A 23,640-nucleotide genomic window follows, 5' to 3' on the forward strand; every position below is an offset into this window, starting at 1 on the left:
TGTAATCATAAGAAATTTCTGCCTGATGTGGGTGTGCAAACTTGGCTAGTGGGAACACCCTTAGCACACAGACACACCTGGTGCAGACTGGTGTGTTTGCTGTCGAGCAGCTGCACAGGGAGCAGTTTGGGGTTAAGGACAACGTGGAGGAGCCGGCGGCGCCGTTTTACTTCCACCGCTCAGAATCGCTCGATTTCTTCTATACAAATAAGTGAGAGCTCTACATGCAACAGAAGACACCGGCTTGCTTACAGCAACAGCTCGCACTTTCCATGCTTCCTGTTTTCTCTGAAAAGAAGCACATTCCTCCAGACAACACTTCACTTCCCTTTATTGTTACTAGTGGTGTGCACAGGCCCTTTTACTCCAGTGCCTCATCCCAAGCCGTGCCACACTTCCTCCTCAGCAGCTCCTCGAACACGTCTCCCTCTGTTCTCGGACTCTCTTTCTCCCTGCTTTCCCTTACAGTCCTCTCTTCCTCTTTCCACAGTTCCCACACCCTGGCCTCTCCTGGCCTCCAGTCATGCAGCGGTCATGCTCTTTACTCACCAATTCCAACATAGCTCACACCACATTCCCCATCTGCTGGCTGCCATTGTAGTCGTCTGTTTCTTACATAATGGCCTCTCTTGCTGGTCACAAGGCAATTAAGATATTTAGCAATTTGCGAAGAGTTTCCCCCCTCGCTCGCTCGATCTCGCTGCTTTTTTAAACATGTTCTGTTATTTGTTTTCTCTTTGCACTCGCAGCTTGTGGAACTCATTAGTTTTGCAGGGAAAAGCTAAAAAAAGAAAGGTGTGATGAATGAAATTGTGTCTTGGCATAGAGTAACTGCAGCCTGAAAACTCTAAGCAACTCCCACTGCAACACAAAACACATTAAAAACATTTACAGGTGATAAATGTGACCCTTTATCTTGTAGTAAAACCCGACAGTGGAGCCAGAGCGACTAGAATTCTACCTTGATTTGAGATTAAGCACAAACAGCTACTTGATAAGTACTTACCCTGTGTGATGAACCTTTGAGGCCTTTAATAAGATTCATTGCTGAAACTACTGTTTTACTAGTTGAGTCACAGAAAATGGATCCACAGTAGGTTTACAACAACAATAACAAAAAAGATTTATCAGGCCAAAAAGGAGCATTTGGTAATTTTAGTTTCTAATTTGGAAGAAATAAAATTTGAAAAAAAGACAATATTAAATCATTTCTGAGGTTCAGGAGTTAAGAAACATGATCAACTTAAAGTTTAGCTCAAATCCATGAGGAGTAAGCTGCATATTGGGAAAAAAATTAATGAGCTAGCGTGACTTTCCCCCTTTTTTGACAGAATGGTAGCTTTGGCAGCACAGAGTAAGAGTTTAATGCAGTTTATTAATGTTAAAACTGAATATATTACATTGCTGTTCCAATCTAGTTTATCAGTGAAAACTCAATGAAACTCATAGACTGTATATAAAAGATGGATGCAGTTGCCCTAACTTTACCCACGACCCCTGGTAAACGTCAGCATTATCATTTTGGCTGCTGCAGCTGAGGCAGGTGCTAAGTTATCAGATAACACCAGCTAGCTGATGCAGACCAGATGAGTGCACGATAAAGTTACCAGTTGAGGGATTACAGATTTTAGCATTTCTGTAGTGACTTCATTTTACAGAGGTTCCTGCCACCAACAACACTACAAATTAAATAATCAGCTGATCTGAGCAGGGTAAACAATTTAATAAATCACTGAACATAACACGTTTTTTTTAGATAGCTTTTATTTCTTTCATGTGTGAAAGAAAAAGATATTGTCTGAAATATCAAGATATCAGACTTTTAAATCACCAAATATTGGTATCAGTATCAGGCTTCCAAAAATCCGGTTGGGCTCTATTTATCCTGATGTGCTAGACTAAGGTTGATACTACTTGGAAAGTAAGTCCTGAAAAAAATGTGAATAGCTTTCGTTTGGCAGCTTTAAGTTAGTTATTGAGACTTAGCATTTTCTTTCCCTCAGACTGACGTCCAGTCCACCGCATATTGATGGGAATTTGAGCCACATTAAAGCATGATTTAAGGGCCATACAGAAATTCATTTGTGTAACAAAACCCTGCAGATGATCATTTGTTTAACAACACCGCTGCACTAATGAGCGAGAGTTATGTGTTCCACATTTTATTTTGAAATCACGGCTCGCTCTGATGAACAGTGTTTGCGTTTTAACTTAATTAGCTGATGGCCTGAGCAGCACCATCTGTGCAGACACAGAGCAGTGAACTGATTTGAGACGGTGTCTGTTAAACTGATCATATGGTATCTGCATTTCTTTTTAATAACCCGCTGTTTTTTTGTTTTTTTTTACCTCTTTCTTTTTTTTGGATGCCATTGTTACCTTTCTCTAGGCTCCAGCTTCAGTCCCCGGGCCACTACTCTCACCTTGAGGCCTTCTATGAGGACAAGAGAGCACTTCTGCCCCCTAGTGGAGACGCTGTTGTCACTGCGTTACCAGCCAATGCTTGGAGTGCAGCAATCAACCACAGCATGCATCCTGAGATGAAGGTGGGATGGACCATTTTATTCCTAAAACAGCTTAAATGATTATTTGTTCTTCAGTAATGCATATTTCTTCACTTGGATACATTTGGAGCAGATCACCCACCCGGCCGGCTGCATGTCCCACTTCATCCGCTTCTTCGGGGAGCAGATCATGGTACTGTGGAAACTGGCTCTTCTCCGCCGACGCATCCTCATCTTCTCTCCTCCACCCGTGGGTGTGGTCTGCTACAGAGGTGAGAAACATCTGGATGAAGGTTGACTTCCCTGTTATTGCTTGTCATCTGGTCCTCAGCAAGGTAGTGAAAAATGTTTCTTTCCGGAAATGTTAATCAAGTCCTTAAAAAACAGAATCAGCCAATTAAATCTTTGTTGTTTACTAAGCTGTCACGGTGTGGGGATTTCACATCACAGGACAAACAGTTCCTTTCCAGCTGTAGCAGCTTTTGTTAGCCCACACATCACGCGCACATTACCTGCTCTGCTCCTCTCGGTCTCCCCCACACTCGTGCATCATTTCTCTAATTTCTCCCTCCACCCCGTCAGTGTACTGCTGCTGTTGCCTGGCAAACATCTCTATCCCCGGGGTGGGCGTGGCCGTGCCCGAGTTCCGGCCCTTCTTCTACGTTAATGTGGCTGATATCAGCGCCCTGGAGAACGAGCTTTCCTATGTCGCGTGTAAGTAGATGCTCAAAATAAGTTGACGTTTGTTAAAAACAAAAAGCCTCACTAAAAAAACAGACTCATCGGGCTGATGTGTAACCAGGAGAGCTGAGCATGTTCTTAAATTTGAGGGATTCTGCATGTTTGTATGTTTAGGCACCACTGAGAAGATCTTTGAGGAGAAGAAGGATCTGTACGACGTGTACGTAGATAACCAGAATGTAAAGACCTACAGAGACGGCCTGAAGCCGCTGCTCCGCCTCAGCACAGCCGACAGGGAAAAGTATCGTAAGCTCACCGAGCAGAGGTAGGCTAAAGTCTGCTTTTTAAAACATTAACAGGCTCAAAAGTTTGAGTTTTGTTTTGGGTTTTTTTTTTTTTTTTTACAAATATTCTTCTTCACTTGGTAAATCTTGCTAGTACGCTTTTAGCTTCAGAACGGCCTTAGTTTTTCATGGCATACCTTCATTAAGCTGACAGGAGTGACTATCGGTGCGGTCTTCTGCTGCTGGAGCCGATCTGCTTCAAGGTTCAATGAATTGTGTGCACAGAGAGGCTCTTCTGCATACTTTGGTTGGGCCCAGCAGGTATTTGAGTAAGCTCAGAGCAGTCTGGACATTCTCCTCTGACCTCTGACCTCCGTACAGCATTTTTGCTCACAGAACTGACCCACTGCTGCCCCTACTGTACTTACATGTAGCAAAAGTTAACATGATAACCCAGGAGAAACAGTTTGCAGCTGTAGCGTTATGATTTAACTCTATACATTTAGTCGTGCTAATGTTGGTGGTTCGGACCTGCTGGCTGGTGGGGTTAGCATGTTAAGCCTACATACAGCCTCACAGGGCTGCTAGCCTGGCCTTCGTTTTACTGCTAGCAGCTGCATGTGTGCACGCTGGGATGACTTTGTCTTATGAGAACCTCTGTAAATTGTGTGTGTGTGTGCAGACAGATGCTGCTGTACTCCCAGGAGGAGAATGGAGACTGTGTGTCCAGTGAAGAGGATCTCTTTATTCTGTGAGTACAGAGCAGTTTATTTAATCGGTCTAGTGACTAACTACAGTACTCGGAGCAGACACGGCTCTATCTTATGAAGATTGTAGAGAAAGAACAGTGAACAGGCAGTGAGCCTGCTTTATTATCCTCATGGTAGCTATTACGTGTCACAGAGGGTCGTTTTGTGCTGATTTTGTGATTTCTCCACAGTTACTGTTATGAATAGTGGAGGAAAAAAGAACAGATTGAACAGATTTCAGTGACTGACTCGTCTGCCTTGTCTGCCTGGTCTACCCGAGGTTTTTCCTGGAACAGAACAACAGGATTTTCCAGACGCTGAGCGAGGTGGCAGGAAGCCCCGACCCCACCGTAACCCAGGAGAGCGTGAGGGCCATGGGCCTGGATCCGCACGGAGACAGGCTCTTCCTGCTCCACCTTCTGGAGATCTACGGCTACGACACCCTGCTGGTGTCAGAGCAGCTGTGCTGCAGCTGAGAGTCGCCACTGCTGGTTTTAGAAGGTGGGCTGACTTGCCTCGAGCCAACTGAGAGTGCTGCACTTCATGGAGTCTTCAGGACAGTTTGAGCGTCCAGAAACATCTCTGGAGCTTTTGTTTCGTTTTGTTTTCTATCTCCACCTGCTTCTTTTGTTTGCTGTAGTTTTGCTCCTTCATAACCTGTTGGCAGGATCAACAATAAGTCAGCTGCTGTGGTACAAACGAAAGTAACGTAGTTAGTTTTACTCAGCACAGCTTCACAGAGGAGATAAAGTCACTGTTTGAATTTCTCAAACTCGGCCGAGGAAAGAAACGCGTCGTTTGAACACCGTAGGAAGCCTCTCCGAACCCAGGATCGATGATATAACTGATGCTAAACTGGAACAAACAGAACTGGGGCATCTAGTGGAAGATGAAGACAGAGAGATGGAAACTTTTATTCAAACTTGTTCAAACTGAAAATTAATGTATCTAAGTAAAAGAGTTAGGGTTGTTGTATAAAATATCGATTTTTCCTTTGTGTCGTGTGTCCATGTGTGTCTGGAGGGCCAAATTTCAGGCCACTGTTGCTCTCCTTGTATCAAGTGCTGGATTTAAACATCCAATTAAGAAGCCTCTTTGTCGATATCAGGGCCTCCTTTTTTGTATCCTCACTAACAGGTCAAACTGCCTTCCTCTTAAGTCCATAAGCATAAGCGTTTAAGTGGCATTTAAAGCAGCTAATGGAAGATGTTGCTGAGTAATTTCATTGACATCTCCCAGGCAAAGCTAAGACTACAGATCATTTGTCTCCATGCACATAGAGGAGTTTTGAAATGGCTTGTTGGCACCCAAAGTCTCTTTCATTTTTCATTTTAATTTACCATCTCCAGTGTCAAGAGAAAGTAAGGAAGAGAATGAACTCACTATATATTTTCACCTCCAGCAAGTCAGGGGGTGAGTGCTTTAGCTTTTTATTGCCTCCTTTTCTGGATGCTGAGTATGGAGCTTGCTGGCAGGAGGAAAAGAAGGAGACAAAGAAGATTGATGCAGAGGGTTGTTGTGACAAGAGGATGCTAGAGATAGGGTGAAATGGAGGCAGACGATTCGCTGTGGCGACTCCTATAGAGAGCAACCGAAAGAAGATGATACTGTGAAATACTGAGGTCAGTGTACGTGCAAAAAAAAAAAAATCGCTATAAACAAAAGCTCAGGTCTTAGACTGATCCTGGCTCTGTATGATGTCAGTAAGAGAGGATATTCCTAATATGGTAGCAGATGCCCCACCCACTTGCTGTCCGGAGGGGCAGCCAATCAGAAGAGAAGGTGAAAGTGAGCTAAAACTTCAAACACAGGATGAACTCAAGGGCTACACCAAGGCCCCTTATAAGTTGAGCAAGGATCCTTCAAGTACATCCTAGTCCTAGAGCTGAACCATTTAGCTGGAAATGAGAATATAGGTTCACTTTATTTAAAACACTAATGCATTTTTTATAATTATACATTTGTTTGTTCAGGTTTTTTTTTTTTTTTGGTTTTTTTAAGAGTTCCTTTGTCTTCAAAAGCTCACTGCTAAAATAGCATGAGTTAGCTCTTTTAGCAGATAGGACCACGGCACCAGCTAGCAGCAAAGTTTGTAGAGCTGTTGTAAGCTGCACACTGGATTGATCAGTTTTTGGTTAAAACAACTGTTGATCGTAGATAAAAGCTGGCTTAAATGTGAGGTTCTACTGCACAACCAACATGTATAAAGGACATCAGAGCTCTGGTGGCAATTTTATCAAAAGGAAAGCTTTTCCTGTCACAATTGTTCATGTAAAAGTGAAAAACTATCCTAATGGAGCTTCAAATCTGCTTTCCTTCTTGTGGGATGTTTTCAGGTTTAGCCTGCACGTTTCCACAAGTCAGATACAACTGCCATCAAACACTACAGCCAATGTGTGAGGAAGTTTCTTTATTGTCATCACATGACCGCTTCATGGACATGCAGTCAGACAGGAACATTTGTATTCATCATCTCAGTGACTGAAACACACTGTACAGTAAATGAACCTGGTGCTTTTGGTTTCTATGTGCTGCAGACATGACAGGATGTAAACATTCCTTTTCCAGTTCTTTTCGTGTTTTTGTTGCTTAGCTGTAAACTGTTGAGTGTAAATATCCACTTACTGTAATAATATGTGAAGAAATGGGATCAGCTGAATGTGTTTTATAAGGCGATCGTGATCCCGCAGAGCCTCTGTGTGTCACTGGAACTCTTTGCAATCGTGTGTTCTACTGTCTGCTGTAAGAAAATAACCTTGAGCACATTTTCTCTCTCCACTTGGCACCTTAGCACTTGTACAGAGCTAAAGCAAATGCAGTCGTAGTTGAAGGGATAGTCTCACTCACGTTAAAACGCCTTCACTTTATTTATTTTACTGTAAACCATTTCTGAAATAAAGTGCACAACACTTTTAAAGACAGTTTTCAGAGTACTGTAACCTTTGTATTCATGAACTTTCATTTTACAACAATGGACATTTGTTCTGCTGTTGCATACGTGACACACTACAAACATTCAAGAGCGATGTTCCTTGTTGCCACTGACTACAAAGTTCTCACCACTGAGACTCCCATTAATGCCAGACCTGATTCCTCTGCTGTTGTCACAAACAGCCAGTGAGCATGCTGTACGCCATCCTGTCACAGCAACTTTCAGAGCACTCAGCCAGCTGCGTTTGATGTCCCGAGAATCGCAGGTGAAAGTGTGGCTGGTTTTGGACTGGGTCAGACAGAAGCAGGACTGACCCTGAAACGCCTGGGGGAAAGCCTCTACGCTGCAGCCCAGTAGAGGTATAGTGAAGAGGGGCTTTAAATCCTGGAAATGTAGGGACACAAACAATGATTCAAAAAGGGTTTGTTTTAAATGACAAGACCCATAGCAGGGCTGCAATAAAAGACTGGAGGCTGAACCCTTTTATAACATGACACCATCCTTCACCTGTGGGAGGGGCAGCACACCAACCAGCAGTACATTCGTTAAGAACAGAAAGAAAACCATGTGCACCAGGAGACCAAATGACTTGTGGAGGGATGTATTTAAAAGCATGTTTGGCATAGGTAGGCTCTCTTTGCCTTCACTGGTTTAATAATAACAGAAGACTCCAGTCAGACACGAAGGACGTTTGTCATCAAAGGGTTCTGTTGTACAGTAAGGAGTGTTTGACCAATTATCCAAACACTGGTGGTGGCCAGTCATACCCCTCAACCCCCTAGTGCAGGGGCGGGGGAACTCCAGGCCTCGAGGGCCGGTGTCCTGCAGGTTTTATATGTGTCCTTGATCCAACACAGCTGATTTAAATGGCCAAATTACCTCCTCAACATGTCTTGAAGTTCTCCAGAGGCCTGGTGATGAACTAATCATTTGATTCAGATGTGTTGACCCAGGGTAAAATCTAAAACCTGCAGAACACTGGCCCTGAAGGCCTGGAGATCCTCACCCATGCCCAAGTAGATGCACCTATGGTATCAATTTAAAAGTCCTACATTACTTCATTCTCGAGTTATCACTTTCGCAAACTTTGTGTCCGTGTTGCCCACCTGCCCGGCAGGGTGACCGCAACACCCCATCAGTCTTTTACAGCTGAGGGGCAAACACTGCTTGTACCATACCATCTTTACAGTCCCAGCTGCATTTCAAGTCTGTCTTCATTTGACTGTATAAAGTATTTGCTGTGTTGTAACATAATATCCTGGTGTCCCAAAGAAACACAGTTTTACCCTTATATGTAAAAGCAAAATCCCTTCAACATTATTATTATTCCTGACTTTTTCAGAGCACTTTACCTGTGGAACGGAGTACAGGTAAAGAACCGGAGGCTCAGCCCTGGTGAGCACGGACCACACTCGCTGCCAGGTCTGGGGGTTGTCCCCATACTGCAGGAAACCACTCATTACACTGTCAGTAGGCCCTGGAGATGCTTTGGACTGTGGAAAAACAAAAACCAATGATCAAAATTTGTTAGGTGGCCTTTTTGATCTAAAACAACCCATAAAGTTTAAATAGTTGAAACGACAAGGCTCACATCCAGCATTCTTCTCTTTTTTCCATCCAAGCCCTCCCCTCTCGGGCCAGTCAGGATGGCGTAACAAGCTTTACACACTTTGTTCAGCTTGTAACCGTCATACTCTAAAGCCACTTTGTAGTCTGAACACTTCCAACACACCACCTGTAGAAACAGAGAAACCATCATGTGTGAGCTGTTCTCAGATAAAGTTCAGTTTTGTGTGATACAAAGCTGCAGTTTATCATGTCACCCACAAAACCACAGGCACGGCAGTGATGTCTTCTTCTGGTAAGGGCGTTAAAAGGCTCCATGCAGGACATACACAGGATCACCTCATTGTCTCTGATCCAGCGAGGGGCTCGTTTGCCAAGCTCCTCTGTCTGTGGAACACATTTTGTTTTAAAACAGTCTCCAGCCCCCCGGCAACCTTGAATTAAATAAGCTGAGGAGAATGGATGAATAAACATTGAGGAAAGAAAATCCTCCTTTACTCCATATTCCTAGAATTGATACAACTTACTGGTTCTGCTACAATAAGCTCCCTAGAAGCCAGTCTGAAGGTATCATTTTTCTTCTGAAACACATCAATGGCTTCACGAATCACCTGGGGACAAAACTTGCTTTAGAAGATGAGAAAACTCATTTTTTCCTAATCAATGTATCGTTTAATGTCTAGAAAATAGAATTTAATAAATAAAATCTGATTATACCTTTATCCATTCATCCCGATCTTGCTTGGAGCTTGGAAAACCAAAATTGAATGCATTTACAATTAATAAGTGTAACTGTTCAAAACAATCTAAGTAAATAGTTAAAAACATAAACAAGAAGAACTGATGTGCTTCAATCATGACATCCACCTGGCCTGCAGCTCAAGGATCCTTTCCCTTCCAGATATTTGGAAGGTGTATGGATGATCCTCATTGGTGGTTTGCTGCACCTGCATCCCATCCATCCCGATCCTGCAGCGCACAGTGAAACGCTGACCGACCAGGCTGAACTTTGGAGAGCAGCACAGCAGGAAGTTGTTAAACTGTAGATAAAAGTTACCAAGCAATCAGTTATGCAATGAACTAGTGTTAGACTGATGACAGCTGGAGTGAAACAAAGATATCCATTTAAGCAAGTTATGTCTTCATGCAAGCTCAATCATCCAGGTAAGGAAATCCCAAAACGTTCATTCTGTTCATCTGGATGTAACATTTTCAATGGGAGAAATGTTTCGGCACTCATCCAAGTGATGAGTGTCCAGGATGTGAACATCCTCATCATTGAAAGAGTGTCCACTGTAGGTGTGAATAGACTGCAGAGTCCTGGCCTGACGAGGTGGCTCTTCTGTGCCGTCTGCTTAGCCAGAGATTGTTTGGTTTCCCTGATGTAGAAATCCTGGCAATCCTCCTGCACTTAACAGCGTACACCATGTTATTCTGTTTGTGTTGGAGGACTGATTCCTTGGGGTGGAGGGATAACTAAGAGTTTTAGCTTATGGAGCAGTTGTCCTTTTCTCCTCGATCGGCTGGAGCTTTCTTTAGGTGCTCGCTCAGCTTTGACAAATGTCCAACTAGGATAACCACATTTACTCAGGGCCTTCTCACCAGGCCAGGACTCTTCAGACTATTCACACCTACAGGCCAGTGGACGCTCTTTCAATGATGAGGATGTACACATCCTGGACAGGGAGGAATGCTGGTTTAAGTGAGAGTCAAGAAGGCCATTCAAGTGAAAATGGAAAGACCATCTCTGAATTGGGGAGGGATCTACGGGTGCAGCCATTCCCCAACTCTGAATGGTACTCATGGCCATTGATCAGTGTTCATGAGAATTTTCATAATCATGAAGAAGGAACTGACCTCCCAGCCCATTGTTCCTTCACTGGGCTGGTTTCAGTCATTACTGTACTGTTTATAAGATTGAAACCTGCAGTCAGCTGAGACTGAAGACGTCACTTGGATGAGTGACGAAACGTTTCTCCCACCGAAAACGTCCAGATGAACAGAATCAACTTTTTGGGATTAAGCCACTTATATTACTAACTTTACGACAGAGGTAAGAGAAAAATCAGTCACAGATAGGGTGTGCATGTGTTTCTATATACACCAACCAGGAACAGGTGTCTCTCCGTGGCTGATGTGTTCCTGGCAGCAAGCTTGAGCAGACGACCTTCCCTGAGAAACTCGTTGGTTGGATTCACGACTTCCTCCTCTCCAACCATCTCATAGATCTCCAAGAGTCGCTTCAGACCCTCCTGTTAAGGAAATGTTCACAGATAAAATACTGGAACAGTTCAAGACAATATCAGGAAACCTTAGAGGTGGGACCAAGTCATTGTTTTGCAAGTCTCAAGTCTTTATCCTCAAGTCTCAAGTAATGTCAGGCAAGTCAGAGTAGAGTCTCAAGTCACTGGTGTAAAAGTCCGAGTAAAGTCACAAGTCTGAAACTTTGAATTTCAAGTCCTTTCGAGTCTTTTTAAAAAAATAAATAAAATATAAAAAAGAAAAGTAAATATTAGACCATGTAATTTTTAAATCTTTGTTTTTCTCAACACATGACGAAATAGTGAACTTAGAAAATATACACAAATTGTGAAATTGCACCTCTATAAAATGCAGCTCAATTAAACCTAGCTCCAAGAATAATTTTCACCGACAGTTCTGAGATAAGCTGCATGTTATTCTTGGATGCGCTTGTAGGACCGGCTTTAAAATCGCATGACAAAAATATCATACACATTTAAAAAAAAACAAAAAACAAACCCCACACGTATCACCAAGGGAGCCTGGACAACATTTGCTAGTTAGATGAAGTCAGCCATCTCATCGTAGCAAAAGCACCACCACCTACCGTTCTTTATGCAACTTCAACTGTCGGAGAAAGTTGGAAGTTGTTCCATCTGTCTGTGATTCTCTTCTTGCATGTTTTGCATATTGCATTTCGGTTTTTTGTTCACTACTTCATCGTTTATGTACCTGAAAAAAATAACTCCTTGCAGCATTTTTGAAGTTTTTTTTTTTTAGTTTTTTTTAAAAATCTGGTTAATTTGATTGGCTGTGCTACAGCTCACGCACACATATGTATGGAGTGTGGTTTGAATAAATGAAGTGAACTAATGGTGCACACTTTCTATATAATATGCGTGTAAAATTTTATATTTGGGGTGAAATATCAAGTCTTTTCAAGTAAACCGGTTCAAGTCCAATTCAAGTCCCAGGTCATTGGTGTAAAAGTCCAAGTCAAGTCACAAGTCTTAGAACATTTTTTCAAGTCAAGTCTAAAGTCATAAAATTAATGACTCGAGTCCAAGTCATGTGACTCAAGTCCACACCTCTGGAAAACCTTACAACATTGCTAAACAGTATCAGTAATGTTACATACGGCTTTTTGGATGGCACTGTTAGAGTGTGTGGCTGCCATGGAAATGGTCTGCAAGGACTCTGTTGGAGGAGACAGGAGGCATTACACACAGTAGGCAGAAAAATGGGGGACAGTGATGATGAATGTATAGTAATTAATAAGGCAACACAAAAATTCAACATAAGCATCCATTACTAATGGTGTGACAAGACCATCAATAACAAAATGAACAGGTCAATGGTATAAATACACAGACAACTTGCTCTGTGTAATCTCATAATCCGGGTCATCTTCAGGCAGTTTCTTCAGGTAATCCTTCAGCAGCATCTCATAACGTGGAACCCTCTGGATTGGCTCCAACATGTGGTGCTGCAGGGTGAGTTTGCCACAGATCCCCTGACTCTAAAACAGACATACAAAACCTTGTGATGAGAGAGGAATATGAATTTGCGATGATGTATACCGTGCAGAATATTTCTTACCTGTATGTCCTGGATGATGTTTCTGAAAGCAGAGGAGCGTTCGGTCCAGGCCCTCACCAGCTCCACTGCATGGTCGAAGTTTCTGACGTAGTCAGCGTACATCCTCAGGAAGGGTGCGTGCTGTAGAAGAACCTTACCCAGGCCTGGGCTCTTACACCTACATTTAAGCAGATGAGAGGGCAAATGTAGGGAGCCATTACATGTTGGTTCACATTGGCTTTAAAATGAAACAATAATTTGGACAAGAGTGCAAAAGCATTTAGCTTTATGATAATATGAAGGTTATGAGCTTCTCAGGTTAACTGTATAAATAGCAATAATAACAATAAGGCAGTTTGTATTTGGGTTGCAAGTTTATGAAGTGTACCAACTCTCTGAAAGACTCACCAGTGTGTGATGCAGTTCTCCAGGTCAGGCAGCAGAAACTGGCTGTGGAAAGAGTAGATTGAGGAAATGTTCGCAAAGATATTTCTTATCACCTCGGGAGGAAATGAGCCTCGACCTGCTTCTTCTGTTAGGCGTGAACAGAAAACCTGAGGTGGGAGGCAGCGAAATGCAACATCACATTTAGTTTCACAGATATTAATCTTCTACACAGCAAGTAAACGTCACTTATGAACAGCAGTGATAACATGATTATTCTACAGGATTAAACAGTTTTTAAGTTTCATTTCAATAACTCTCCGTTTAAGCATTGTGCACATATTTGTCTTTTAGACGTGCCAACAGCATAAACACTCACCTGGTCTAGCAGGTGGAGGCGGGTCACATAGGCCTTCTCTGTTTGCAGGAGTTCAGTAGCGATGTTAAACAGCTTCTGCTCTGTGCTCCCTTTATTGTTTGCCTCATCTCCTTCCCTCTCTTCTTGCTTCTGTTTCTCCTCCTCATTTTGTTCAGCTCTCTCATTGTGAATCTTCTCATCTTCTGTGGTTGCCACTGTCCACTGGCAGAAAAACTTGGAGCCATACCCTGTAGGTATCTTGCCTTCTTCCATTTTGTCATTTTGCCTCATCCCATTTGCTGCTGGCTGTTTGTTCTCCTGCACAATGCCATTCATTTGTCCTGGGAAATGCTCTATGCCGCTGTGTAACAGATGCTCTTCATTTGTGGTAAGACTGCGTCTATGCTTAGCTGATGCTTTGACGGTGATGGCAGGTATATTAAAATTGGGTGAGTGCAGCAGTTTGAGTGGAGAGCGCTCAGCTTTATCTGAGGGAATCCTAGAGGGGAAAAAAAATATAAATAAATAAATGTAATCAATTAAAAAAAAAGAAAAAAAAAAAAGACTTTTACACTTGCTATGCAACACGCACTACAAGAACATATCACATACTGAACAACTACCTGCTCTCATCCAAATACACAATCAGGTCAGGCACACTCAGAGACTTTCCTGCTCTCTTCTCCCGTCTTTCTATTTTCTCGCTTGAGATTCTGTGCAGTCCTAGCAAGGATTTAGAACTCTTGGCAGGGCTGTAGCTTCCCATCTTCCCTTGAACAGGGCTCGAAGCACGTAGTTTTCCCGTGAGAGGTCTATAGTTTCTTGGGGACAGCTTACCGGGGCTGTGGCCTTCTTCTCTCAGAGGGCTACAGCTCTGAATGCCTCTTTTGCCTGGGCTTGGAGATCCTGATAGTGGCCTGCTTGTAAGATTCAGAATCCCCTGAGGATGTCTGGCAGGGTTGATGTGTGGATCCAAAACCCCATTCAGAAAATAACGTCCCCCTTCTTTACTTGGAGAGTCTAAACAATTCTGTGGGCTTACACAGGAAATAGAAACGCCATTGCATCTATTCTGGTTCTCCTCTGTTCCATTATTTTGCTGGGGTGGCACTTTTCCTGGAGTGAGACTGCAGGCTTGATCTTGTCCTACCCTCGGAGGGCTCTGGAGGTGATCTGGTTGAGGAGGCACTGCAAAGACAGACATTGTGGTTGCTGAGCATCTTTGCAGAACAATGAACAGCTACAGTAACAAATTTGCCATGTGAGGCAACAACATTGCAAGTTGTGTATGCAGTTTGCAGGATTTTAAACTTACCTTGGGGTTTAAAAGGTGATCTCTTCGTTGGGCTTTTCTCATCATCTTTTTCTGTAGCAATTTTTGCGATCAGTTCTGGTCCAGAAACTCTGCCATGAGCATGGCCACCGTTGTATGAACCACTCACACCACTGCTCACATCTGAAAACAAACACTGTTATTAAACCACACATGCTTTCTGCATGTTGTAGTTATTGTAGTCAGTTGGTTACACATTCAGAAAACTAAACATTTAAACATTGTAAAATCATTGAGCCACAATTTAAACTTTTCACTAGTATCAGCTACAGCCAACGACCAGGAATCTGCCTCACAGATCCTCCTTTTTGCTTTCGGGGAACAACATAAGACATCTCTAAACTGAAGAGGATGATTCAAGGTCATTTTCCTTTACCAAAATTTCTACTATAGTTGCATTATTAAAAGCTCTGATTTTGTTTTTTTAATCTCGTTAAATGTTTTTATGCATGTTCACTGGACATTTTTCCTGGTTATTTTAAAGCATTTCTTCTTCAGCTGCTAAAATTTTTATTGATTTATGAAGAAGAGTGCAAGTGTCATTCAAATATTCTTAGCTTTTTTTAAGTTTTATAAATCAAGAAAAGTTGTTTTTATTTCTAAGTAAAAATATTTTTTTCATTTTCTGAAAACATTAGCTGCCCCCTCCAATTCTTAACTAACGTACTTAAAGGTTTTATTTAAAAAAATAATAATAAATTTTAAAAAAAGTGTGCTAGTCCATTTCATGCTTTCTATCAGGTGGTGATTTTCCCACAATGATATTGTTATTAATAATCTTGTTAATATTAAAAAGTCAAGTACCTGAATTCTCTGCAGTGACTGAATAAAGCTCCCTTTTCATGCATGCACACACAGTAAGGATTCTTTTACTTTCCAAATCCTCCACAAGCATTTTTCATTGTTAGTTAAACTGGTCGTAATAGGTACGACCAGTTTAACTACCCCCCCCCCCAAAAAAAGTCCCATTAAAACAAACAAAACAAAACAAAAGAAACCACACACAGTATTTATGGCTTCATTGAAATCTGACCTCTAACTGTATTGACTGACATCCTTACCCAACAACAACTACTTGTAATTGTGTAACTTATCGTTTCCTTACCTGCACATTATAGCCAAACCTACGCAGTAATATTAGCTACTTGTTAGAGAGTGTAAAGCTTTCCAACTAACGCCTTGCTGAAGTGTGGTGGATTGATTGGTCACGTGGAGGGGCTAAAGCCGACAGGAGGAAGTATTACATAGAGAACTATGTAATACTTCCTCTTCTTACTTCTGGGTATTTCATCACAGAGTCTAACCTTTGCCAGTTTTATTAGTTACATCAGCGTTTACAAGACAACATGAATCTGAGAGGAACTGCAAAGAAACACACTGACTTTTTTTTTTTTTTTTAAATAAACTATCATAAAGTGAAACTGTGTCTATGAGGTTTTTAAAGGGCACGTAGGTAGATCATTCAACAATACAATTCTTAATAACAATCAACAACTAATTTGGGAAATTTGTTATTTTTTCCTCTACCAGCTGAAAGCTACTGTTAGGTTTTCTTACCTTTAGATAGAGCCAGAGTGGGTTATTCTGCCGTGCAGAGGGCATGGCGCTGAGCATAATTGCATCATACAGTAAAGGCAATGTTTTAAGTTATCTTAAGGAAATCTTTGCCTTTTCTTCCCATTTCTGAACATGCAATAAAAACTACTCTATGCAAAAAGCTGTGTTCTAAAACACAGCTTTTTGCATAGAGTGGTAACCTAAAGAATAATTTGCATTCAGAATATGGATGCCACTCTTGCATGCGACAGTACCATTGACACCAACATACTTCTAAGCACATAATTCTGCCTCAGTGAGGGAACAGTAAGACTTTGTGTGGACGCTTTTGAGTGGAACTGACAAATGGTGGTCTCAAAGCACAAACTGCCAAAGTCCAGGCTGAATCAGGGGGAAGAGATTTCACATCAGTAATCCAACAAGCTACGGTGCCAAATGTGGCTAAAAAAAAATTCAAATACACACAGAGAGAACAATCCAAAGGGACTGGATTTACAAAGCAACCAAAATAGTATTAACTGATGTAATCCGTGCATAACAAGGAGGGTCAATGCCCTTACCCTGCTGCCCTGGTCACCCTCATACAGAGCCAAAACTGCCAGTGTTAGCTGTGCCTTTTTATTTTCAATGCATTTTCTTTGCTCTTAAGCGTTTCGACTTGCAGACAAAATATTAGAAAGCCCTTTAAAGTATAAATATTATATGCACAATTACAGCACCACAAACAATGGCCTCCGGAGGCTAAACATTATAAACTTTATAGCATGCAGTCTCTACTGCTGGACTGATAATTTAGAGTTCACTAGTATTAGCTTATAAATTTGTAAAACTGGCAACTACACATAGAAACGGGATAATACAGAATACAATAAGTACTGGTTATGAGTATGAGTGTAATATGAGTTTTATTGTGAATATTAGCTTATATCTACCAGCTTTCACTGCAGTTTACATTTGCCCCTTGAAAGGATAAACTACTAGCATCAACACAAAAGCTAAACTCTCATCTGTTTATTTATTTTTAATTAACACCCAAAGTTGATGCAGTCTAGAAGCCAATAACATCATAAAGCCTTCCAAAGCGCAAAGTATCTCACCTGAGGTTTGACAGTCACCCACAGGACCTTGGACTTTCCGTCTGACCGCCACTCGTCTGAACTCCTCCGTCCCACGGCTGTCCCTCAGAGTCAAACTATTCCTCTTCTTCAGGTCAAACATGGTGACAGAGCAGCCCTGCTTTCAAATTCTGCCCACTGAAGCAGACGCTTCACTGAAGTCCACGAGCTCTTAATCAATCGGAGAGCAAACGCGAAATACCAGCAAATACAAGATCCTGCTTCACCTGTTTAATCAGCGTCACTAACGTCACGTACAGCTGCTGATAAATCCCCGCCTCTAATTGAAGTCCACTGGAGGAGGACGCAGACCAATCAGAGAGCGCAATCACTTTCACCACTGTGGATGGAACCGCGGAACTGAAATGACTGAGCAAGCAGCCAATGACCAAAGCAATATTGCTTTGGTCATTGGCCATCTATATATATGGTTGGTCATCTATATATATCTATAGATGGATCGATAGATGAGGGCTGCATTTCACCCAGTGCTATTGGGGGTGTTGTCAAAATTTATGGAATTATTAATGCAAAAACTGCAAAAAAGTACAATCATGTTTTAATCGACCTGGACTGGCCTCCCCAGAGCCTGGAAGTAAACATAAGCCATTTGTATTTGAAGCTGTTTATTGACACGCTGCCTTAAACACACACAAAAAATGTTTTTTACAATGAGTCCTGAGGCGAAGACAGGGGGATAAAGTGGCAGTAAGCCCTTCTCCAAATGATGTAACACAAGGTGAGCTCATAAAGTGGCAAATTTATTTTAAGCAGTCATTTGTAGCGATAGCAGTTACAAATGAAAGTGCACTAACAACAAGCCGCCTTCAGCTTTACTGCATGTTGGCCCAGTAAGACCGTGAGATGGGCGAGGCGTTTTGAGGAAGCCAGTGGGTTTAAGACTGATGAAACAGCATCATACCACGATGACAGTGCTTATTGATTACAACATATTTGTTTGTAAGTATTACCAATACACCCACGAGAGCATTAGAGCGCCATACATGGTATCTGTAATTTTTGTGTTTAATAATGTCAAAAGAATGCTAACAGAAAATGGCTACTAAATGTCGTCTAAGGATCTTGGAAAGAAAAGCGTCTCGACTTCTTTAAGTTGCTTGAAGACATAGATGGCTTCTTTCACTCCTCTTTCAAACCATCTGACTTCTCTGTCCAAAATGTGAACATTGGCGTCCCCGAAAAGTGTCCTTTAGTGTCCTTTGTCCTTTAGATGCAGATGGGCAGCTGAGTCTTGTCCCATCGAGGTAGCTCTTCTATGTTGTGGCAAGCATTTATGAAGTGGCTGTTTGGTTTCTCCAATGTAGAGGTCTGAGCATTCCTCGTTGTACTGTACAGCATACACAACGCTGTTAAGTTTGTGTTTTGGAGTTTTGTCTTTGGGATGAACCAGTTTTTGGCTGAGTGTTTGGCTGGGTCTGAAGTGCATCGGGATGTTGTGCTTTTCCACTGTGAACGACCATCTTTGAACAGAGGCGGTGGTTTACGACACCAACTGTCTGCCATCTATAATCCAGTTTTGAGATCCCTCCCCAGACGCTCAATGCCCACTCACATCCTGGGCCATCTGACCTCAGGAAATCACATGATAAGGTGCGGCCAGGTTTCACAGTGGGTTCCCCTGAAACCTTGGCTGATTGTGCCCAAACCCGCATTCACACCTTGACTCGTGTGATTAGGTAGAGGATCAATAGGGGGTCCATGTCCCTCTTGTGGGGACACTCCAATAGGGCTTAAATCTGGGACTCTCCACCATCTGAAGAAGCTTCTCGGATGAGAGGTGAAACATCTTCAAGCAATTTAAAGAAGTCCAGACGATTTTCTTTGCAAGCTCCTTAGGTTGCGATGACCTGGATGACTGAGAACCTTCACAGACACTATTAAATGTCATATCACTGCACATTTCATAAACCTAGAATAGAAAAGCCATTGTCATTCAGTAGATTTACCAGTTTCTGTGCATTGACACCTGCACCCCCCATGTATTAAATAAAAAACTGTCCAGTATCTTTTAAATAAATATATTGAACAGCAATATAGGGGAAAAAACCAATGCACCAGTTTACCCAACTTATTCTAATGCAGTGGTTCCCAAACGTTTTTTGCTAGGCCCCCCTTTGTTTTTACAATAACCCCCCTCTCCGGCACAAAGACATCGTCCAACCACACACACCATGGTTTGTTTTCAAACTCCATTGCGGTTCATTTCACACCTCGAACCTTTTGTAAACAATGAAACACATAAAAGTAAACTGTAACAAATCACAGGTAGCAATAAAATAAAGTACTACCTCTTTTAAATAATGGAAAAGCAAACCATCTTTATGGTGTAATTATTTTACGTGTAGTTGTTTTGTTTGTTTTTTTACTGTGTAAGAATATTCAACATTGCATTTTTTTTTTTTTAATGGGTTTAAAAACATAAATTTGGACAGCCCAGTTCTATTCGGGATTCCTACCTTGGCACCACTGTTGTGCAGCCAAAGGCAAGATATGCTTCATCATATTTTCTAGTCTTTGGCTTGGAAGGACGTTGGTTTGGAAGCATATTTGGCGATGCTTCATCTTCTGCTTTGCGGTTGTAGGAGCCCCATTAAAAACCTGTCCATTATGCTAGCAGTGTCAAACCATTCTTTTTTTTTAATCATTCATATAGGGCTCCCCTTGCGCCCCCCACTATGGGAACCAATGCATTTTAACACACACTGTAATTATAGTGCTAGTGTCATAGATTTGGACACTTATTTAAACTTTCACAGTTATCAAGATAATTACACTATTTTAAATGTTTATGTTGTGCCCTGATGATCTGGTTTTACCTCTGATGTGCTTTAGCACCAAACGTGCTGTAAACAGTATGAGAGACAGCAATGACGATGCAGGCGTCCCTGAGGGTGACATTTTTTGCCAGTTGTGCGTTTGACCCATGACATTGTAGGTCAGGAAAGCTGATGCTTTTCAGTATATGCCAGTATAAAACACTTTAACTTAGTGGGGCCAGAGCAAGTTTAGTCACAAGTATGGGACACAGGCCAGTGTTGTCTCCATCTTGGACCTCGCTTGATTTCTCAGTGCTTTTTATTTCTGATATGATGACAAAGTTACGGATCTCCTGAGAGAGCTTTTTGGATCAAAAATAAATTTGCCTTTTTGATCACAACAGCTGAAGCGTCGAGAGCTAGTACTAATCCATAAATGACAACAAAGAACAGAAGTTTGACAGAAGCAGCAGAAAATGAAACAAGCACCCAGAAAGAGGGCTGAGATTTCTCTGCCTGGTAATAACATGTGTAAACAGTAGACAGAGTGGAAGACATGGCTGTTAAAGAACATAGAGCATATATAAAAGACACACTCTAGTTTCTAGATCTGAAAAGTTCAAATTCAAATTCAAATTTTATTTGTCACACACACACAACCATACACAGTATGACATGGGGGTGAAATGCTTGTAGCTGTACAATGCCCGACCATTAAATGACAGAAGAAAAGTTTTACAATATTTACAATTTACTACAAAAATTTACAAATTAACTTAGGAAATTACAGTAAAGAATGTGCAAATAGCAGAAAAGATTATAAAGATAAGGATTATAAATTATAGGAATTATAGGATTATAGGAAATGTGTGGTGGTGCGTGTGGTGACGTGTGTGAGAGTCCAGTCTTATAGTGACGTGTTTGGGAGAGTCCAGTCCTACACCTGGTTCAGGCCCCGAATAGCCTGGGGGAAGAAGCTCCTCCTCATTCTCTCTGTTTTGGCCTTAAGGGAGCGGAAGTGCTTCCCAGACCTCAACAGTAAGAAGAGTCCATTGTTGGGATGGGAGAGGTCCATCATAATCTTCCTAGCTTTGGACTTGCACCGCTTGGTGTAGATGGACAGCACGTCAGGGAGCTCTGATTGAATGATGCGTTCTGCCGAGCGCACCACCCTTTGCAGATCTCGTCTGTCCTGCTTGGTGCTGTTCCCAAACCAGGTGCAGATGTTTGACGTCAGGACACTCTCGATGGTGCAGGAGTAGAAGTTCTTGAGCACCTTCAGTGGCAGATGGAAGTCTCTAAGTCTTCTGAGGAAGAAGAGACGCTGACGGGCTTTCTTAACCAGGGTGTTGATGTGACAGGACCATGACAGGTCCTGAGTGATGTGGACACCCAGGTAAAAGTGCCGTCATTACAGTGCATTAAACCTGAATTCTTTCCAAAAGCCAGCAGGGGGCAGCTCCTAACGGATTAGGATTAATTAAATCTCATTGTAAAGAAGTACGTGGCATTCAGGCATCTACTGCCTAGATCTGTGATTTAGAACAAGCACTTTGTGGATAAGTTGTATTGTACTGTTTGGTATACAGCATGAGGATTACTTTGTAATTGATGGTCACCTCTGGACTTAAAATGGAGGGTAAACTTCAAAGTAACGTCGTGATTAACACATCACTACCATATGAGACTTCAGTAGGTCAGGATCAGATCCAACACTCGCTTGTCATGTCCATCTTTTATATACAGTCAGTGTCAAGGATCAAAACACATAATTAACTTACTTTAACAGTGAAGACCAACAGATGCTTAATACATGCAGTAATTACCAACAATATTGCTATTTTTTGTTTTTCTTTAGTGCTGTTACTGTTTTCCACCTTCATCTGTTATTATTATTATTATTATTATTATTATTGTTATTATTATTATTATTATTCATCTGTCCCGTGGTTGTCACTATGATTCTTTGTTCCCGAGTGGTCTTCCATGTCCTCCTCATTTGCTGCAGCATCATCATCACAGACAGCTGATGATGAAGATCATCAGGAGTGTTAAAGCTACATTCATCACACATGTCTACTAAACTGCAGCACAGGAAATACTGTAATACTCAAAGGCTTGTTTAACCCCCTTTGGGATAAATGTTCTTCTTCAGTTATACTCAGTAAATGACAATAATCAGTGATGATTCATTATTTTCATTTGTTATCAATAATCTTACGAAGTTATCCTTCTGATAAGGATTGTATTTGTACTGTACTGCCAGATGAAGAAACAAACAATCAAAACAAGTGCTAATCAAATGAATGTAACCGAGCTAATTTTACTGCCAGTGAATAGGGTCTTTCACTCTGGTTTTCCCTGCCCTCTAGTGGATTTATTGGTTAAGGGTTGAGGAAACATGAAGTTATATTACATTATATCGTGAGATTATATCGTGCACACCTTTGAAACTGCTCAGGAATTTAATGGCAATACCGTCAGTTCAAGCTTGTATAATTTTGCCTTGGTTCTAATAAAGTTTATTCAGTCAAATTACTAGTATCACATTCATATCTCATATGTCCCCTTTAAAGCTTCTCTTCAGGCTGATGTCATCAGAGGTTCGACTGCTGTACCTAAAAAAAGAAGCTGCATCATCAGCTAACTGACTAGGCATCCTCACGTTAGACAAAACATGCTTCTTCTCCTTAAAATATACTTCTTGTCAGAGGTTGTTAATAAGACTATAAAATATTCAGACAAAAAAATGCATCTAAACTTGTGATGGAAAAGGTGGAAATTACATGTAGTGAGCTGGTGATTGAACTTTTAACACAAAGCTCTTGTCCCTTGCTGAGAGTCTTTTTTAGTATGTCTTAGACCAAGTGCACAGATGTCAAGCTGCTTGATATGGGGTTACAGGCGTTGAAATCAAAAGTTCTAAGCAACAGCTTTATAATCAGCACCGACTCTAAATATCTACTTACATAAGAAACACTCCAGCTTCTAAACAGCCTGTGTTTCTTTTCTTATTATGAGGTTCCACTGAAATTTGAACTCAAATCATTGGATTCAGAGTGCCGGGAGCTACTCATTACACCACTAATGGCCCACTCAGGTTTGGTCTTCTTTATAAAGGCGGAACACGTTCCAGTCGCTCAGACTCAGTGTAACTCATAAGGCCCTGATATTATTTTCAGTGGAAGGAAAGCTGCTGGACTTGCGTAACCACGTACATAATTGGCCACACAAGATTTAAGAAGTAAGAAGCAAAGCCATTGCTTTGTATGTGTTTCCCAATAAACCTTGAAGGCCTATAGGCTGATATATGCTAGACAAAAGCAGATAATTCATGGCGTTACATTCAGCAACCTGGTCTGTAAAAACAGTGATATGCAAAATAGGTTTGTCACTGATTTTTGTGGTGAATGCACCATTAAGTAGGTTTCCTCAATGGTAATTTACAAGGTTGTTATGACCAAAAATAACTGGCTCATAAAGAGCTAGTTCTCCTTTGGTGCCATTTGAGAATCTGGTTTTAGCAGGTTTGAGAAGTGAGCATAACACATAGAAGCAACACACAGAGAAGTCAGCATAAT

General features: G+C 41.6%; 2 protein-coding genes across 2 annotated transcripts in view; one reads left to right on the forward strand and one right to left on the reverse strand.

Annotated features, from left to right (window-relative positions):
* Positions 1–7,139, forward strand: part of LOC146555891 (DENN domain-containing protein 11-like) — a 15,305-nt gene extending 8,166 nt beyond the window's left edge. Inside the window, exons 4-9 of the mRNA XM_085251878.1 lie at positions 2,390–2,546; positions 2,638–2,776; positions 3,087–3,218; positions 3,360–3,510; positions 4,152–4,220; positions 4,499–7,139. Of these exons, the coding sequence (XP_085108004.1) occupies positions 2,390–2,546; positions 2,638–2,776; positions 3,087–3,218; positions 3,360–3,510; positions 4,152–4,220; positions 4,499–4,694 (844 nt within the window). The 3' untranslated portion in view covers positions 4,695–7,139. The remainder of the gene's footprint in view (positions 1–2,389; positions 2,547–2,637; positions 2,777–3,086; positions 3,219–3,359; positions 3,511–4,151; positions 4,221–4,498) is intronic.
* On the reverse strand, positions 6,984–17,544 carry LOC146555892 (FYVE, RhoGEF and PH domain-containing protein 4-like). The gene is made up of 16 exons (XM_085251876.1): positions 17,265–17,544; positions 14,593–14,733; positions 13,901–14,465; positions 13,299–13,776; positions 12,944–13,089; positions 12,557–12,713; positions 12,338–12,476; positions 12,096–12,154; positions 10,825–10,968; positions 9,584–9,756; positions 9,434–9,464; positions 9,244–9,327; positions 8,978–9,103; positions 8,742–8,885; positions 8,503–8,643; positions 6,984–7,534 (listed from the first exon to the last, which is right to left on the reverse strand). Exons 1-16 carry the CDS (start codon positions 17,383–17,385, stop codon positions 7,235–7,237), a joined length of 2,949 nt encoding a protein of 982 aa, XP_085108002.1. The 5' UTR covers positions 17,386–17,544; the 3' UTR covers positions 6,984–7,234.
* Between the last annotated feature and the right edge of the window lie 6,096 nt (positions 17,545–23,640).

Source organism: Mchenga conophoros, linkage group LG17 (genome assembly GCF_057382185.1).
Source record: "Mchenga conophoros isolate Kocher_MC1m ecotype Shallow Benthic linkage group LG17, M_conophoros_male_GT1.1, whole genome shotgun sequence".
NCBI classification, from domain to species: domain Eukaryota; kingdom Metazoa; phylum Chordata; class Actinopteri; order Cichliformes; family Cichlidae; genus Mchenga; species Mchenga conophoros.